This window comes from Sphaeramia orbicularis, chromosome 3, assembly GCF_902148855.1.
Source record: "Sphaeramia orbicularis chromosome 3, fSphaOr1.1, whole genome shotgun sequence".
Taxonomy (NCBI): domain Eukaryota; kingdom Metazoa; phylum Chordata; class Actinopteri; order Kurtiformes; family Apogonidae; genus Sphaeramia; species Sphaeramia orbicularis.
Window position 1 is genome coordinate 23189798 of NC_043959.1, and position 14257 is coordinate 23204054.

Sequence of the window (14257 nt, forward strand, 5' to 3'; positions counted from 1 at the left end):
GACAGTATTTTTTTGATTTCGACCTTTCGCAACACAGTGATGGCTCTGCTCTCTGTTTCCTATGCACTGAAATATTTTTTTTTTTTTTTTAGTCATTTATTCCCCACGACTACCGCGGCAGTCGGATTGGAATCGAGTTTATACCTGAGACCCTGGTTTTTCATGAGGATACACGACACACACAGAGAAGAGAAGAGAAGTGAGAAGAGGCAGAAAGTCTGAAAATGGCAAAAGAGAGTCTCCGGAGCTCTACCACAAACAACGAGAGACAAAAGTACACTTCCAGGGAGAAAGAGGCCATTATCCTAAAGTCTGATCATCAAGTAGTGGCGAGAGGACGCGACGACAACGACAACACACACCTACTACCTTGAATTTCTTTTTAAGAAGTGTACGCTTTGTACAAGATTACACAGCTAGCAAGAAAATCCAAACACGATGGTCAGGAGACATAAACACACACTCTCAGTGTCGTGGTACCGCTCTCCTCTATATATTTAACTTTATATGCATTTCATATATATTGTACTTTTAACCTACCAATGTGATGCAGTAAAGATGTTTTCACCGATGGCTTAACAAGTTCACAACACATATTCTACAGCAATAAATACACATCTAAAATATATGCACAGAGTGACGATCAGGTCCGTTTTGAAGATTTTAAAATGGTTAAATGGCCACATTATCATCTACTTAAAGGAAGGAGAAACTACTCTAGCAGTTTAATACGTCAGGATCTTTACATTCTAGGATAATACAATAAAGGAGAGCAGGAAGAAGACTTCAAGAGAAAGAGAGAAGGGGTATCGCAAATGGTCTCTCAGGGTTAGAGATAAAATAGACTCAAGCTCATTCAATGCTGAAGTGTATTTACTAGAAGTGGTAATTCAGGACGCATTCGCTACTCTACCGGGACGTAGGAGGCACAAATTGCAGATCTTGTAATTTATTTTTGATAAAAGCAAGAGCGGCGGAGCAGCAGCTACAGTGAATATACATATATACTGAACAAAATGTGGTAAAAGTGTGCACTGCTTTGTTTTTTTTTGTTTTTTTTTCCGTTTTGATATTATTTGTTCTGCCAATGGAATTTTGTACACAGATGGAACAAAACACCGATCCCCGCCGAGCTCGTTGAACCGTTGTCGCTCAATTTTCTTTTTGTTTTCCTGTGTCTGCTTGCACCAAGATGATTCATTATCTCTACACACAAAACGATGACACACACACGCAAAATACACACACGCACACACACACACACACACACACACACACACATACGACTCCATAGGGAGCAGCTATGGTGAGTTTAATATTGCAAGTGCAGTCTGAGCTGTGTCATTTGATGACACGTTTTTTCTCTTGGAATAAGATCCCTGGGAAAGGGTTCTGAAGTAATCAGTGGTCATGTGTGGGAGGCAATGATAGCCCGAGTACAAAGCAGCGGCGGCGGAGGAGTTGACTCCAACTGGGCAGCCACTCCTCCCTGAAACAACAGAGGATGTGGGGAGGAAGAGGAAGAAGAAGAAGAGGAGGAGGAGAGAGGTCCCACATCCACAACACGAAGAGGAGGAGGAGGACAAGAAGCACAGAGGGACAAGAACAGAGTGAGGAGAACACAGATACGAGGTGGAGGAGGTCTGGAGGAAGCACCGACCCGTCCTCCTGGCGCCCCCTGCAGGTGGGGGTGCTGTACTGCACGATGAGGAGGAGGCGCTACTGGTAGGAGCCGAGCTGGAAGTCCTTGGGGGGCAGTTTGAGGCCCAGGGAGTTGGTTCCAAGAGGGTCGATCATGTTCTTGTAGCGTTCTCCACGGTGCTTCATCAGGAAAGGACCCCAGTCAGGCTGAGGGGAGCAGACCAGCTTCAGACGCTGCAGGAGGAGGAGTAAGAGGAAGAGGAGGAGGAGAAGGGGTAAGAGGAGGAGAAGGAGGTGGAGAAGTAAGAGGAAGAGAAGGGGGGGGGTGGCAGAGATAAGGAAGTATGAGTAGAGGTCATATGTAGGAACAGTGCTTCTCAACCTTGGGACCTACATTTTCTGATAATAATAATCCTACTATATAATGCACGTTTTGTGTCAGATCGATCGATGTTGCAGCACAGGAGGGCGTTTGTATGGATTTTCCGCAGCCTTCACAGGCCCGATCGCCGCCAAACTCACCAAATGAATAGAAACATTACCCGACTATCTACTAGGCACAACTTTATGTCCAAATTCAAATGTTGTGAGGTACGCTAGGCGATTTTAGCCTCTCATGCTGTCGTACAATGGCACCACGGGTACAATGCCGCTCATAATAATAATAACAATAATAATAATAATAATAATAATGCATTAGATTTCTATAGCACTTTTTCTTTCTTTCTTTCTTTCTTTAGGACATGCAAAGAAACAAAATAAAACAAAACGAAGCAAATTAAGACAAAAACAAAATAACATTTAAATGAACAGAATTTATCTTCAAGTACGTGCAAGTCTGAATTTTGCATGGTTGAAAAGGAGTAGGAAGAAGAATAAACTTATTTAATCCTACCCCTCAAGTGCTTTTACACCTTTATCACTAAATTAGTACAACAATCAAAAAATACATTTTTCCTAATTTTAGCATTCAACCACAACAAAGCAACCTTTTCAAGGCACCCAAAGCACTTCACATTATTGATCCATTGTTCATTTACTCTCACATTGTGATGGTGGTGATCTACTTTTTTAACCACAGCTGCCCTGGGCTTTTTCCAAGTACCCCTGGAGGTACGCGAACCCCACTTTGGGAACCCCTGTTTTCGAACATTGATTCACCAATAAAACCCTTAGTGTTTAATAAATGAAAGTAGATGGAAATGCTTGATTTACGTTCAGCTAATGATAGATTTTATCAAAAAAGTGACTTTTTCTTAAGTTTTCTTTGTTTTTGATATAATAAACCTCAACTTTAATCTGAGCTTTTATAAACATTTTCAATTAAATACAGGAAAATATCAGATTTATGTTGATGAAATGCAAAATACAGAGGATAATATGATAATAAATGGTGATAAATCATTTAAGAAAGGTTAGACGTAGAGAAAATTCATTTGAGAAGTGGGTCTTTATGGGTTAAAGTGGGTGTGCTGTTTAGATATTGGAGTAAATGTGATCACAGTGAAGATAAAGATGTCAGAGCTGCTGAAGACACAAAAATGTTCAGCTCTAATCATCCCTATCCGTTACTCGGAGTATGTAAAAATGAGCTTCTGGACTCTCAGCTTCGTGTCCAAATGAGCGCTTCGCCGCCCGCCCGCCTCCCTGCACTAATGAGGCCAGTATGAGGCCATTGATTCAGCAGATTCCGTCTGTGTGGACGGTATGTGTGTGCATTTCCCACTCTGTTATGATTATACCTCAATGATGGTGCCAGGGGCGAGGTGCATCTTAATGACGAACATGATGGGGATCCAGATGACGGAGCAGATGACCATGAGCCAGCCCAGGACCATGGACCAGGTGGGGTAGGTGTAGTCCTCATATGTCATCACCTTCCACTGGTACAGACTCAGCCCCAGAATGCCCTGCAAACACCGGGATGGGAGACACTGTTACATTTTCAGCTTTTTATTGTTATGCATGCACAAAAGAAGACGAAGACTCTTTATCTTGCAATTATATAATGTTTAAGTAGAATTACTAGCCATCATGAAAAAGATGCTGATGTTTGTGCAAAAATATCAATAGCATTTAAAGCATTCAATGTGATAAAATCGAATAATAGAACAGAGTATATACAATCCAATTCCAATCCACTTTATTAATATAGCACATTTAAAGAACGTTTCCAAAGTGCTGCACATCATACAAACAATAAAACAATTAAAAGACATACAAAAAACAATAAATAAGTAATGGTCTAAATAAAACAATAAAATCAAATAGTTAAAAAGTAATAAAATCAACAATAAATAAATAAAAGACACAGAGGACCACACGACTCATGTGAAGCTGGGGAATAACCAGATACATGTAGGAACATTATTTATTTATTTATTTATTTATTTATTTTATTTTATTGAGATTAAAAATATCTTTTTCAAGAGTGTCCTGGCCCGGACACATATAGCAGGTGTACTTGGAGTCTGTTACTGTTAATCAAAGACAGTAAATTGCACTGCTAATCCTGAAAAGTAACACTGTGTTTATTTTGTTTTTTATTTTGTGATCTTGATGTTGAGGATGGATTTCATTTCCATCATATCCATCACACACATTATGCAGAGAGCAAAGGGTAGGAGGGGCATCAGAGTAACTGAAAGATCATCATCATAATGATAGTGATAAATTACTTACATTTAAGATCCATTTAACATACAATTCCACACACAAAACTATTTTTCTTGTCATATTCCCTAAAGGCCTGCAAAGGAAAATTGGGATGTCATTACCATATGGTGTTCTATTTAATTTTTATCTCATTACTACTAGTTTTCAGTTTCTTTTTTCATTTATGGTCCAAAAATACTAAACAAAAACATAAAATAGATACTTCCACAATATTATTTACATGTTAGAAAGCCTTTCAACCACAAGGATTTTGCACTTGAATTGCATAAAATAGCACATTCTGCCTATGGAACAACCAATGCAAAACACAAAGGCTGATGAAAACAGGTCATTTCTGCCACTGATTTGGATTTTATGAGTCGTATTTTATGGAAGAAAATTGTATTTACACATATTTGTGGTTTTTCCCTTTCCTGTAGTGTGTAGCATATACAGTGGATGTGGATCTGGTTTTCTTGTGTAAGATTAATAATGAAATAAATAAATAAATAAATAAATAAATAAATAAACCTGTCGATCCACTAAAAAATAAAAAATAATGAAATATATTTCTTAAAAAGGCAACACTTCTGATGGTGGTAAGTTGAGCTGAGTTTTTAATGTATTTTAAGGATAAGATGGTAAAAAAAAAAAAAAAAAAACACCATGAAAACTTCCATGTAAACATGTTCAAAGCTCAATTTTACTAAAAATTACACAATCCAATATGGCTGCCGGTGTGTAACGTCACAATATGCAAATTACATGAGTCAATTTGCTCCCACCATAAACTCTGTATTTTTCTCATTAACAATATGACTTCATTCTCCTATCACTTCCCAGATACAGCCTTTTGAAATCTTGATATCAAAATTTAATATTAATCCTTTCATGCATAGTGGTCACTCCAGTGGACAGTTTTGTTTTTTTTTTTTTTTTACAGCTGTTCTCTTGTATTTTCATGGGTTTTGTTGTTTTAGTTCCATATCAGCCAACACAGTGGACACTTGTGCATCATCCATACACTGTAATTCATACCATTACTGTAACTTTGCTGTTATTGATAAACCTGATCTGCAGTAAAATGATCGAGTCTAAATCAAGTGCTGATTGTTATTAGACTGTAATTAACAGTTTATTTTTTAAGCAAAAAGTTTTGGAGTTTTTTGCATATTATCTCCACAAAGTGAGTAATACCTAGTATTAGAGTATGTTAATATATGACAAAAAAAAAAGATTAGTAGCACTAAAAATGTTTTTATTTCATAGTTTTCACACAGTATATCACTTTCTGAGTTTAAATACATGTTTCTTTGCTTCAAAAATTAAATGCATGGTGTCCAGCTGAGTGGACAATTTTGTAACTCCATGAAAAATAGGTTCATAAAAAAAAAAAAAAAAATTTCAATTGCATTTTTTTTTTTTTTATGCCTAAAGAGGAATAAAAACACTCAAGAAAAAAATATTGACTAAGGTTCTCATAATTCATGCATGAAAGGGTTAAAAAAAAAACAAAAAAAAAAAAATTGGTGAACCTAAGGGTTAACTTTTCAATTTATATCTACAACAGAAGGCCTATAAAAATGAGTGACAGAGCTGGACCAAGTAAGAAACCAAAAGTTTCCCACTTTCATGTAGAATAGAAGGAGGACTTTTTTTCCCTCTGTGTCATATTCAAAGTGCATTTGTCTGATCTGTCAATCTATCACTGCTTTTCCCAAGAAGGGAAATGTGGAGAGGCACTTTGGAACTGTTCATAAAAATTATGACACTGAGAATAAGCTGAGAAAGAGAAAAGGTGAGGAACTAAAATCACAGTTAATTGGACACCTGTCATTTCCAGTTCAAATAGAGTTCCACCATGACTGATGATCCTGTGGAAGTGTGTTTGAGGCTGGAACCAGCAGATTCTGTCCAGACTGTGAACCATTCAGTACAAGTCATCAGAGGCAGATACTGACCATTAATGGACCGAACTGTACTGGGTCAGAAGGGTTCACACACTTATGCAAGGTATGAATAGAATAGAATAGAATAGAATAGAATAGAATAGAATAGAATAGAACTTTATTACCCTGCAAGGGGTATTGTTTTTGGTTCGGTTTGTTTGTTTGTTTAAGATAAAATCAGATGACATGAGATGAGATATACTTTATTGATCCCCCAAGGGAGAAATTCAAGTGTGTACAGCAGCGCAAGATAGTATGCATCAATACAATAGAAAATAAAATAAAGAGATAAAAATATAAACAATACAAACAAGTTTGTTAAAGTAGCTTAAGTGACAAAAAATAACAATAATAGTAAGGATAAAGTAGCAAGCATGCAATAGGTTTCTTTGTTTGATTGTTAACACTCTAGCAGCAAAACTATTGGTTGAATTCATACCAAATTGGGTTTATACAGGGGTTGGACAAAATAATGGAAACACCTTCACCTCAAGATGATAATGCCCCAATCCATACAGCTAGAATTGTTAAAGAATGGCATGAGGAACATTCTAATGAAGTTGAGCATCTCGTATGGCCGGCACAGTCCCCAGACCTCAACATTATTGAGCATTTATGGTCAGTTTTAGAGATTCAAGTAAGATGTCGATTTCCACCGCCATCGTCTCTAAAAGAGTTGGAGGGTATTCTAACTGAAGAATGGCTTAAAATTCCTTTGGAAACAATTCACAAGTTGTATGAATCAATACCTCGGAGAATTGAGGCTGTAATTGCCGCAAAAGGCGGACCTACACCATATTAAATTATATTTTGTTGATTTTTTAAGGTGTTTCCATTATTTTGTCCAACCCCTGTAGATTGCCAGTGACCCAGAATAGATGTCATTATATTTTGGGAAAAATAGGTCAAAGTTCAAATTTTTTATGAATTTAAAAAAAAAATAAAAAATTCCCCCGTTTGCTTAGAATGGGCAAAATTTCAAATGTCTCTAACAGCAAAATTATTGGCTGAATTCACATCAAATTGGGTTTATAGATTGCCAGTGACCCAGAATAGATGTCATTACATTTTGGGAAAAGTAGGTCAAAGTTAAAATTCTTTTTGAATTTTTAAAATGTTTTTTCTTCTCCCGTTTACTTATAATGGGTGGAATTTAAAATGTCTATAAAAACATCAATTTTGTTTCAGTTTACTTCAAACTTGGCACATACATAGGAGTAGTTGATATGCTGACATCAGCGCATGCATAGACATGATGACATCAGCTGGATCGATGCTAAAATAAGCTACAATACACGCGAGGGGCGGAGTTTGTTGTGCCTGGAACCACTTGTTGAAAAAGTTCCACCATATGACCAAGAGTACTGTGTGAATATTGTATGATGTCTTATGTATGTGCTTGCATTATCCTCTTTGTTCTTCACTGTAATTTTCGAAGAAGGTGGTCTGTGGCGACGCACCAGGTTTGCAGCGGCCCGATACCCTAACATCGAACTCCATTTCGTTTGACGTACTGTACATTGTACTGTGCTGTCAAATGACAATAAAGCTATTCAGTTCAATTCTTGTCACTGTTATGAAAATCAGTTTCTTGTTTAGCAGCAAACACTCAAAGTGCAAAAAGACTATAACAACATCACAAAAATTATGTTTACCTCCGCCAAGGAGGTTATGTTTTTGCCAGGGTTTGTTTGTTTGTTTGTTTGTCTGTTTGTCTGTCCGTTAGTGTGCAATATAACTCAAAAAGTTATGGACAGATTTTGATGAAATTTTCAGGGTTTGTTGGAAATGGGATAAGGAAGAAATGATTAAATTTTGGTGGTGATCGGGGGTGGGGGGGCCCACGGAGGGGGCGCAGACCAGAAAATTTCATCAAAATCTGTCCATAACTTTTTGAGTTATGTTGCACACTAACGGACAGACAAACAGACAGACAGACAGACAGACAGACAAACAAACCCTGGCAAAAACATAACCTCCTTGGCGTGGGGGGGCCCACGGGGGGAGCCACTGATCAGCCTTGGCGGAGGTCTGCGCTCTCCATGTGCTTCTAGTTATATTTATGCATTTGGCAGACTCTTTTTTCCAAAGCGACTTACAGGGGAAAACCAATCAAATCAATCAAATTTTATTTATATAGCGGCAGATCACAAAAAGTTATGTCATGACACTTTATATATAGAGTTGGTCAAAACCAGACTCTTAAATTATACTGAAAAATACTGACAATATACAAAACTACAAAGAAATACTAGAATATACAAAGAGCCAACTCTATACTACAGATAAAATGAACTTATGAAGGATATATCCAGGTAATATAGGATATGTACAAGATAAAATTAAAAACAAAGTGCATAGGTTATGATATTACACTGAGGTAGGGTGAGTATCACATTGTCTGTTAGACTGGGGGGGGGGGTAATTTAGTAAGAGTGTGTGTGAGTGTGTGAGTTGGGGGGGTACTTTCAACCACTTGTGGATAGAAAGTGTGCTTCAGTCTGTTTGTATAGACAAGTGTACTCAATATATATTTATAAATACAAATATATTTAGCAGTTTTTAGTGTAGGTAGATTGTTTTAAAGTAGTTTTCAGGTTGAAACAGTGTGGGCACCCTGTGGTCAACACTATCTGCAACAGTATAGTGTATAAGAGGCTGCCTCCAGACAGGCTCCATTCATCTGCAGTATATGTTCACATTCTGACATCTGCACCGCCTCGTGTCTACCAATCAAATCAATATAGAAGGAGCAGAAGGAAAAGCTTCAGGGCTTTATGGTAGAAAAGAAGAGGGTCTCATTTCAATCAAACCATGATTTTCTGAACTCGAACCAAGCAGTGACTGAAAACTGAAAATACTAATGAATAGAAGACGTCAGCGTGTAAAAACCTGCATTTCCCCGGGGAGACAAACCCCAGCCTTCTATATGAGAGCTCCGTGTACAAACCACTCACCTGCAATGACCCCCTCCACCTCTATACTCTATATTCAGCCCCACCTGACTTCCTAAAGCTTTTCTACCCAGAAGCCCTGAAGGCAAACGTCTCTCCATGATGTCGGACAACAACACCTTTCAGTTCTGGAAATCTAACAGAGTTTTTCTCCATGAATCAGAAATGATTCTAACATGACTAGAGAGTGGAGCTTGTTTACCAGTAGGGAAAACGCTATCTGCATCAGAATGATGTGTGAAACCTGAGGAGGTGGTTGGGTCTTTACATCAAAGTGTTCCAATGAATTCAACTGAGCAACGTTTTACTGAAGGTTTGACAGTTGTTGAGGGCTGTTGTGAAGTTTACATGCATGCTTGCAATCAGTGTTTTAACATGCTTTCTTTGTGTGTGTTTGTTTATCTATCTATCTATCTATCTATCTATCTATCTATCTATCTATCTATCTATCTATCTATCTATCTATCTATCTATCTATCTATCTATCTATCTATCTATCTATCTATCTATCTATCTATCTATCTATCTATCTATCTACCTACATTTGATGCCATTGCCTCATCTCGCCATCACAGCACTGCTGCAACTTTATTTACTTTATTATTATTATTATTATTATTATTATTATTATTATTATTATTGTTGTTGTTGTTGTTGTTGTTGTTATTATTATTGTTATTATTATCTATTAATTAATTTAATTTTTTCCCCTTTTAATGGTGAAAATAAACTCCTGGCCTATGTTGGGAAATGTTTGTATGAAAGTGTCTGTACTGCGCATTAAAAACACACAAGGTTGTTTGTTCTCACTCCTGGAATTCAAATAGGGTCACCTGTAATTCAATATATATTTCATTATAATTAAAACACCACACACGTTTCCTATAAAAATCAAGTTCAAATAAAATTCAGGATATAATAACTGAGAGGGCATATCTTGATTGACCTGATCGTGTGCGTTACTATGCTTCGACACAGTTGCAGTCAGGAAACCGGATCGAACAGAGAATGCAAATATTTCTTCACCCGCCTAACGACACTAAGACATCTAAGAAAAACTGAGAAGCAGACACCAAAAGGTGAATTATATACAATATACAGCCTAAATGTTTTCTAAAATGAATGTTTATTTGCAACATAGTATAGCAAACTATTACATGATCAATAACAAATTAATTTTAGCAAAAAAATGTCTGTTTTGAATATCTGGGGTCGCTAGAAATTTTTGATGTTAAAATGAAGTCACGAGCCATAAAAGGTTGGGAAGCACTGCTTTATGTTGTAGGAAATTAGAAGAACAAAAATGCTATTTATAAGCCTGAGCTATTTGAAATATAATGGATTAAGTGATATGAAAACATTCACGACATATGATAATATGCCAACACAAAAAATGTAATCATAATAAACGTTTTCACTGAGAAAACATGGCATGTTAACACAACAAATATTGTAATTTTGAAGTTGATGGGAATGAGACGTCCCCAGAGAGTTGATATTGCACAAAAAAGGCTGGAAAAGTAAGTGGAACTAAGACAAAACAGGTGGAGGAACATTCTACAACTAAACAGATGAAATACCAACAGGTTAGTGACATGACTGAAGAACATCAGAGAATCAGAGTCTGTCAGAAGTAAAGATGGATGAGAAACTGTATCTACAACATGTGGAGGAAATCATGGCCGTCTGCTTATATTTATATTTTACAGTGTCCCAACTGTTCTGGAATTGGGGTTTCATTAAAACATAGCGTTTTCTGACATTTAGGATATATGGGCAGGGATTTGTGACTTGAAATGAGAAATAAGATTCAGATAAGATAAGATACGATAAGATAAGTATTAAGTAGTACTCAATACAAACAGTGATAATAAATATAGAAAATATAAAACAGAAAAAATATAAACAGTAAAGTATGGAGTATTACAAGAACTGCACCTTGCTGTAGGCTAGATATTCTATAGTAATAATAATAATAATAATAATAATAATAATAATAATAATAATAATAATCTATATTATAAAAGGGAAGTGGACTCTGTTAGTGTGTTTGCGTGTGTATCTCGTGCATCACACTAAATCCGTACAGAGCTGGTTGCTGCAGTTTGTCATACTTATGTATTTTTAATCAAGGAAGGGACTTGTGAAAACGGCAAGTTGATAGGACCGAAATTTTGGGAGATATTAGTAATTTTGGAATATAATACCCCTACACTCACTTTGCTGTGGTCAGGACGGTTGACGGGAAGTGCAGTACCACGCTGCATGATGGGAAATGAAATTAAAAACAGGAACGACGCATTTACTAACTTCAGTCCCAAGATATCGTATTAATATATTAATTGTTGCTTAAATTTTAAAGAATGATTTACCAAACAACTTTTTATGTCAGTACTTATAAAATATAGACTAATATTTTTTTCCAAAAGTCAGCTCTCCCCAGGATAAAAACCACCACATCTACAACCCATGGTTCCCCACGGGTCAACGCACTAGTAATGATCATAATAATAACAACAATAACAACAAGTGGTGCCAGGCACAACAAACCCCGCCCCTTGCACGTATTGTAGCGTATTTTGGCATCGATCCAGCTGATGTCATCATGACTATGCGTGAAGTGATGTCAGCGTATCAACTGCCTCTATATATGTGCCAAGTTTGAAGTAAACTGAAACAAAATAGCTGTTCTTATAGACATTTGACATTTCACCCATTATAAGTAAATGGGAGAAGAAAAAAAGATTTAAGAAATTCATAAAAAATTTTAACTTTAATCTATTTTTCAAAATGTAACAACACCTATTCTGAGTGGCAATCTATAAACCAAATTTTGTATGATATCAACCAATAGTTTTGCTGCTACAGACATTTGAAATTTCGCAAATTATAAGTAAATGGGGAAAAAAAATTTAAAAATTCCTAAAAAATTTGAACTTTGACTTATTGTTCCCAAAATGTAACCACATCTACTCTGGGTCACTGGCAATCTATAAACCCAATTTGGTATGAATTCAACCAATAGTTTTGCTGCTAGAATGTTAACAAACAAACATACCGAACCAAAAACAAAACGCCTTGCCTCCACTTCAGGGGGCGGGGTAAAAAAAATTAAAAAATAATAGTAATAGTAATGTAGCCCACAAAAAGTGTGATTCTGAAAAATAATAATAATAATACTGGTTACAGTTTCAGGAAGGGTTTTTTTCACAGTGTGAACGCTTGGCCTCATAAAACACTAAAAATAATGACGGTCATTGTTTTTTTTCAGTCCCCGTGGGGTCCCATTTGCTTTGCTTTAACTGCGTAGTGATTTTCTGACTGAGGACCGTACAGCGACATGTCCTTAATTAACTCCGTTGAACTCAAGGTGTGAATGTGTCCGATACGAGCAAGAAAAAGACGAATGAACGCGGTGGTTTACGTCACGAGGCGTATGTACGAAACATGTGACGGATCCACCTGTTTCCTCCATCTGTTTGTCATCACACATGGTTGAAAGTAATGAAAGAGAGAGGGAGAAAAGACAAACAAAAGGAAAACAAGGGATGGAGGAGGTGGGAGATGGTGGTGGGGAGGTGGTGGTGGGGGTGGGGGGGGGGGTCAGCAGGAATAGATTAGCCTGGGCTTCTGCCTCAATGAGCTCCCCGAGGAAATCTCATCTCCCTGGAGAGCAGCAGGATGACCAGGCGGCCGACTGCTGCTCCATTTGTCATCGGAGCTCCAGTGGTTTTTCATTATAATTACTAACATTAATGCTGGCCTGTGTCCAAGCACTGGCACTGTGCATTGGAATTTACAACAGTATGACACGTGTAAGTGGCTACTTTGCAGCAAATGTTCTCTGCAAAAAACATTTTATCCCTTCACTTGTGTGTACGTGACGTCACAGCGTGCAGTCAGGATTCAAGAAGAAACACAAACAACTCGCAACATGACAGAAAATAGAAGGAAGAAATAATTTTCGATTTCGGCGTAACAGGAGCAATTTCTCCTCTGTTCCTTTCCAATGGCAAATCAATAAAGTTGAAAAGCAACGGTGGAAATGGAAGCCTTTTAAATAGTGTTTCTGTATGTGTGTGTGTGTGTGTGTGTTGGATGAAATGAACAAAAACAAACATACTGTCAGAATGGTCGGAGTCACAAAGGCCCAGCACAGTCTCCAGAAGCGGTTCGGCTGGAAACCAATCATCATTTCAATGTCCTCGCAAAACCTCTGCAGACCTGTGGGGGATTGGAAAGAAAAGAGAAATAAAGTAAAGGAAAAGGAATGGAAGAGGAAGTGCAGAGTGACCTGGTTTTAATAAGGTTTCTTAATACAACGATCAGAAAATTCAATCCATCCTTATATATATGTGTATGTGTTAGAGAGATGGAGCATGAGTTTCTGTCTTGGTTCCAAAAAAAAAAAAAAAAAAAAAAAAGAAGGAAGCGAGGGAGCAGATGGCTTCATTCCTCCACCTTTATTGACGGATAACAGTGAGTGACATGAAGAGGCAGAGTCTCACAGTCATTTCAATATGTCACCTGTGCTGATGCTCTGACAAACTGGAGCTGAGCAGTTGGCTCTGCTCCTTGGAAACAGCCTCTTCTCTGGCACAAAAATCCCACCTGAGCTCGACCACTGAGCCGCAATGATACGACAACAGAGACACCTAGTGGTCGCAGGAAGAACGACAGGTTGTGCACAGCAGAGAATAGGAAGGAAGTGTTTCAATCCAGCATTCGAGTCCACTAAATCCACTTATTTAACCTGGTCCTCCCAACGAATTTGTGTTCATTTTCGCCAGTTTACCATATCAAGTTCCAAAGCTTATAACTGAAGAACCAAAAGGAAAAAAATTAATTAATGACACCTCACATGAACAGTATTCACCTTTAGTTTCAGAAAGTTTCCTTTATATCTCACTCTGTCTTTTAACCCTGTAAAGCCTGAACCATTACATCACTGACAGAAAATACTCCAGTTCTTTGAAACCGGAGCCTTTATTGGTCCTTCTGAACAACCCCCACCCCCCCTGAAAAAAATTTCAAACATCAATTTCCATGTATGAGTTT

General features: G+C 37.4%; 1 protein-coding gene across 1 annotated transcript in view; it reads right to left on the reverse strand.

Moving 5' to 3' along the window:
* Positions 1-1719: 1719 nt before the first annotated feature.
* Positions 1720-14257, reverse strand: part of slc6a5 (solute carrier family 6 member 5) — a 51504-nt gene continuing 38966 nt past the window's right edge. Inside the window, exons 13-15 of the mRNA XM_030126734.1 lie at positions 13323-13423; positions 3384-3551; positions 1720-1875 (exon numbers count right to left, since the gene is read on the reverse strand). Coding sequence (XP_029982594.1) covers positions 1720-1875; positions 3384-3551; positions 13323-13423 — 425 coding nt within the window. The remainder of the gene's footprint in view (positions 1876-3383; positions 3552-13322; positions 13424-14257) is intronic.